Below are 4,944 nucleotides of genomic sequence, written 5' to 3' on the forward strand. Positions count from 1 at the left end.
GGCCCAGCAATACGGTGGTTCAATAACCTCCCGCAGGGTTCGGTGACCCAATTCTCCGACATCAGCCATGCCTTCTTAGCTCAGTTCACGACCAGGATCGTCAAAGCTAAACACCCGATCAACTTGCTGGGGGTGACCCAGAAAGCCGGGGAGCCGACCAGGAAATACCTGGATCGCTTCAACGACGAGTGCCTCGAGATTGACGGCTTGACGGACTCTGTGGCAAGTTTGTGTCTAACGAATGGCCTCTCGAATGAGGACTTTAGGAAACATCTTACCACGAAGCCCGTCTGGACAATGCAAGAGATCCAGCGCGTGGTCAAAGAGTACATCAACGATGAGGAAGTTAGCCGGGTCGTGGCTGCCAATAAACGGCAACCCGCGTACAACCAAACCCGGCATTACGAGAGCAGAGAGAGGCCAAAGGAACACGCCAGGGACGGCGGTCCAGGCAAAGCACCCAAACCCGCCCCCAGAGTCGGGAAGTTCACTAACTATACCCCCCTCACGGCGACGATCACCGAAGTTTACCAACAGATTGCAGAGAAAGGGATACTGTCGAGGCCTCGACCTCTGAAGGACAGGACGGGAGGAAACAAGAACCTCTACTGCGACTATCACAAGGGTTACGGGCACAAGACCCAAGACTGCTTCGACCTAAAGGATGTCCTGGAGCAAGCAATCATGGATGGAAAACTAGCCGACTTCTCACACCTTATAAGGGAGCCGAGGAGACGTAATCGGGACCACGATGGCGAGGACAGGTCCCGGTTAACAAGACGACGCCAAGAACCAGAGGGCGACGACCACAGCCTCACGGTGGTAAATGTAGTAACGGCCAGGAATACCGCCCCAAGGTCAAAATCGGCACAGAAAAAGGACGCCAAGGTCCTAACGGTCTCCTCCTCATTTGCTAGAAGTTCCCGGGGTCTCCCATCCATCTCCTTCGGCCCAGAAGACCAATGGTTCGACGAGATGCCGGAAAGTCCACCCATGGTCATCACGGCCAGGATCGGAACAGGCCTCGTCAAACGAATCCTGGTAGATACAGGAGCAGACTCAAACATCATGTTTAGAAATGTTTTCGACGCCCTGAGATTGAGAGACGCCGACCTGGCGACCCACCAGCACGGTGTGGTAGGATTGGGAGACCACTTCATCAAGCCGGATGGAATTATCTCGCTCCCGACCTCCGTGGGGCAGGGGCAGAAACGAAGAACAGTCATGGCAGATTTCGTAATCTTACGGGATTCCACAGCTTATAACGTTATCTTGGGGAGGAAGACCATCAACGACCTGGGGGCTGCCATTAGTACGAGGCTCCTCGTGATGAAGTTCGTTGCTGATGACGGATCCGTAGGATCTATCAGAGGAGACTTGGAAACGGCAGTTGCTTGCGACCACGCCAGCCTCTCTCTCAGGAAAAAGTCCAAAGAAGCTTCAGGAGTTTTCCTCGCCGACCTGGACGCCAGGATAGAAGATAATCCCAGACCTGAACCAGAAGGGGATTTGGAAAAATTTAGGGTTGGTGATGGGGACGAGAAATTCACGTTCATAAATAGAAACCTTCCCCATGAATTAAAGGAGCCTCTGATGGAGATGATTAGAGCCAATGCCGATCTCTTCGCTTGGATGTCAGCCGACATGCCAGGGATAGATCCTCAGCTCATGTCACACCATCTGGCCGTCAAACCAGAAGCCAAGCCAGTGGCCCAGAGGAAGAGAAAGATGTCACAGGAACGGGCAGAGGAGGTGGCCAGACAGGCGGCCAGCCTCCTTGAAGCGGGGTTCATCCGGAAACTGGACTACTCGACCTGTCTGTCGAACGTAGTTTTGGTGAAGAAACACAATGGGAGGTGGAGAATGTGTGTAGACTACTCCGACCTCAATAAGGCATGTCCTAAGGACTGCTACCCCCTTCCCAACATTGACGTGCTCGTCGACGCAGCCGCGGGATACCGGTATCTGAGCTTCATGGACGCCTATTCTGGGTATAACCAGATACCGATGCACCGACCCGACGAGGAAAAAACGGCGTTCATAACGCCAGGAGGGACCTATTGCTACAAAGTAATGCCATTTGGTCTGAAAAATGCTGGCGCCACATATCAGAGACTGATGAACAAAGTATTCAGTGAGCTTATAGGCAAGACAGTGGAAGTCTACGTGGACGACATCCTCGCAAAAACCACAAGGCCAGACGATCTCCTGAGTGACCTGGGAGGCGTACTTGCGTCCCTCCGGCAACACGGCATGAGGCTTAACCCGCTCAAATGCGCCTTTGCCATGGAGGCAGGAAAGTTCCTGGGATTCATGATCACCCAAAGAGGGGTGGAAGCCAACCCCGAGAAATGCCAAGAGATTCTCCAGATGAAGAGCCCGGGTTATATCAAAGATGTCCAACGATTGGTGGGGAGACTGACGGCGTTATCCCGTTTCCTCGGTGCATCGGCAGCAAAAGCCCTGCCCTTCTTCAATCTGATGAAAAAGGGAATAGTATTCGAATGGACCCCGGCGTGCGAGGAGGCATTCAACCACTTCAAGGAGATTTTAGCAGCGCCCCCGGTACTCGGGAAGCCCAAGGCCGGAGAATCACTCTACCTCTACCTGGCAGTAACAGAGGAAGCGCTTGCAGCAGTGCTCGTAAGAGAAAAAGGGAAAACTCAGCAGCCGGTCTACTTCGTGAATAGGGCTCTACAAGGAGCCAAGCTGAGGTATAGCAAACTAGAAAAGCTGGCTTTGACACTTCTAACCTCCTCCTGAAGGTTAAGGCAATACTTCCAGGGTCACCGTATAGTCGTGAGAACGGACCAGGCAATTCGCCAAGTACTACAAAAATCTGATTTGGCTGGTAGGATGATGACTTGGTCCATCGAACTCTCCCAATAGGACTTGCAGTATGAGCCCCGGCACGCAATCAAAGCCCAGGCAATGGCCGACTTCTTGGTTGAGGTAACGGGCGATCCCCCTGAGGAAAAGGGCACACGGTGGAAGCTCCACGTGGACGGGGCCTCCAATCAAACGTCCGGGGGAGCAGGGGTCATCTTAGAAAGCCCGGCAGGAGTCATCTACGAGCAATCAACCAAGTTCGAGTTCCCTGAGTCGAACAATCAAGCGGAATATGAAGCTCTCTTAAGCGGACTAATACTAGCCCGTGAAGTCGGGGCAACGAAGGTCGAAGTATGCAGCGACTCACAGGTCGTCACCTCCCAAGTAAACGGAAGCTACCAAGCCCGGAACCCCCTCCTGAAAAAATACCTGGAAAAGGTTAAAGAAATGACGAGTCAGTTCCAAGAGGTCACGATCCAACACGTCCCAAGAGAAAGGAACACACGGGCGGACCTCTTGTCCAAACTAGCGAGCACAAAACTGGAAACGAGTAACCGGTCTCTCATCCAGGGCATGGTGAAGGAGCCAACGGTCGCTCTCCATCTGACGGAGTCAAGCCCCTCGTGGTTGGACCCCATCATGAACTTCCTGGAACTCGGCAAGTTACCTGACGATGAGAAAGCAGCCAAAACTTTGAGAAGGGAGGCGGCCAGATATGCGATCATACAAGGACAACTGTTCAAAAAGGGACTCAGCCAGCCCCTATTGAAATGTTTACACCCCGACCAAACGGACTATGTACTTAGAGAAGTCCACGAGGGGTGTTGCGGGCACCACATCGGGGGCAAAGCCCTAGCCAGGAAGCTCATCCGAGCCGGGTACTATTGGCCGACAATGATGAAAGACTCAAAGGAATTTGTCAAAAGGTGCATAAAGTGTCAACAAAACGCCAACTTCCACAAGGCACCGGGCTCCGAGCTGAGTTCACTAACGACCACTCGACCTTTCGGTCAATGGGGAGTTGACCTCCTGGGACCTTTCCCGGTCGGCCCAGGGCAAGTCAAATACCTCATTGTCGCCATTGATTACTACACCAAATGGGTAGAGGCTGAACCACTGGCCACAATATCGTCCTCCAACTGCCGGAAGTTCATGTGGAGGCAGGTGATAACCCGTTTCGGTATCCCAGAGGTCGTCATCTCGGATAATGGGACACAGTTCACGGACAAGAAGTTCACGGAATTCCTCGCTGGCCTGGGGATAAAACAGAGGTTCTCCTCGATAGAGCATCCCCAGACGAATGGGCAAGTGGAAGCCGCAAACAAAGTCATCCTACTTGGATTAAAGAAGCGCCTAGACAACAAGAAAGGAGCATGGGCCGACGAGCTCGCTTCTGTCCTATGGTCCTACCGAACAACCGAGCAAAGCGCCACGGGGGAACCCCTTTCCGCCTAACATATGGGGTCGACGCGGTGATACCCGTCAAAATCGGCGAGCCAAGCCCCCGGCTACTGCTCGCAGGGGTGAGCGAAGCGGTGGAAAAGGACCTGGTGGAGGAGACAAGGGAGATGGCTCACTTATCAGAAACGGCGTTAAAACAAAGAATAGCCCTGCGATACAACGCTAAAGTCCTCAGAAGAGATTTCGAGGAAAGAGACCTCGTCCTACGACGCAACGATGTCGGCGTGCCGACCCCGGGAGAAGGGAAGCTGGCAGCAAATTGGGAAGGCCCCTACAGGATTAAAGAGGTGCTCGGAAAAGGTGCCTACAAGCTCGAAAGACTCGACGGCAAGGAAATACCTAGAACATGGAATGCGGGTAACCTAAGAAGGTTCTACTCATGACCAGACGACTTAGCGACCGGAGAACCTAAACAGATAGTAAATACTTGCTCTGTTCGCATGATAATTTACCTTTTTATTTTATAAAATACTCGCCGTATTGATTAATTTGCCTAGCTAACGATTAACTCCTCCTTGTCAAAAATTTTCGTACTTGTCTACCACTTCCCTACGCGTGCCGCGCACGAGCGCACCTTGAAACGGCAGACCGGGACTGATCACCTCGGAGGCCATCTTCCTTACGACCAAAGCCAATGACGGCGACAACACGACC

The 4,944-nt window shown here is 52.8% G+C and overlaps 1 protein-coding gene across 1 annotated transcript; it reads left to right on the forward strand.

Moving 5' to 3' along the window:
* The first annotated feature begins 2,931 nt into the window (after window positions 1–2,931).
* On the forward strand, window positions 2,932–4,673 carry LOC148569913 (uncharacterized). Its single transcript, XM_088506720.1, has 2 exons — window positions 2,932–3,838; window positions 4,048–4,673. Exons 1-2 carry the CDS (start codon window positions 2,932–2,934, stop codon window positions 4,671–4,673), a joined length of 1,533 nt encoding a protein of 510 aa, XP_088362846.1.
* Window positions 4,674–4,944: the final 271 nt, after the last annotated feature.

Source organism: Arachis ipaensis, chromosome B3 (genome assembly GCF_059453495.1).
Source record: "Arachis ipaensis isolate K30076 ecotype BB chromosome B3, ASM5945349v1, whole genome shotgun sequence".
In the NCBI taxonomy this organism is placed as follows: Eukaryota; Viridiplantae; Streptophyta; class Magnoliopsida; order Fabales; family Fabaceae; genus Arachis; species Arachis ipaensis.

Bases quoted from the DNA above. Each gene is read 5' to 3' on its own strand.
- LOC148569913 (XM_088506720.1), top strand. From the start codon at position 2,932: ATGGCCGACTTCTTGGTTGAGGTAACGGGCGATCCCCCTGAGGAAAAG. The intron at 3,839-4,047 runs GTCAATGGGGAG...AATGGGACACAG, and splicing joins AACGACCACTCGACCTTTCG to TTCACGGACAAGAAGTTCAC.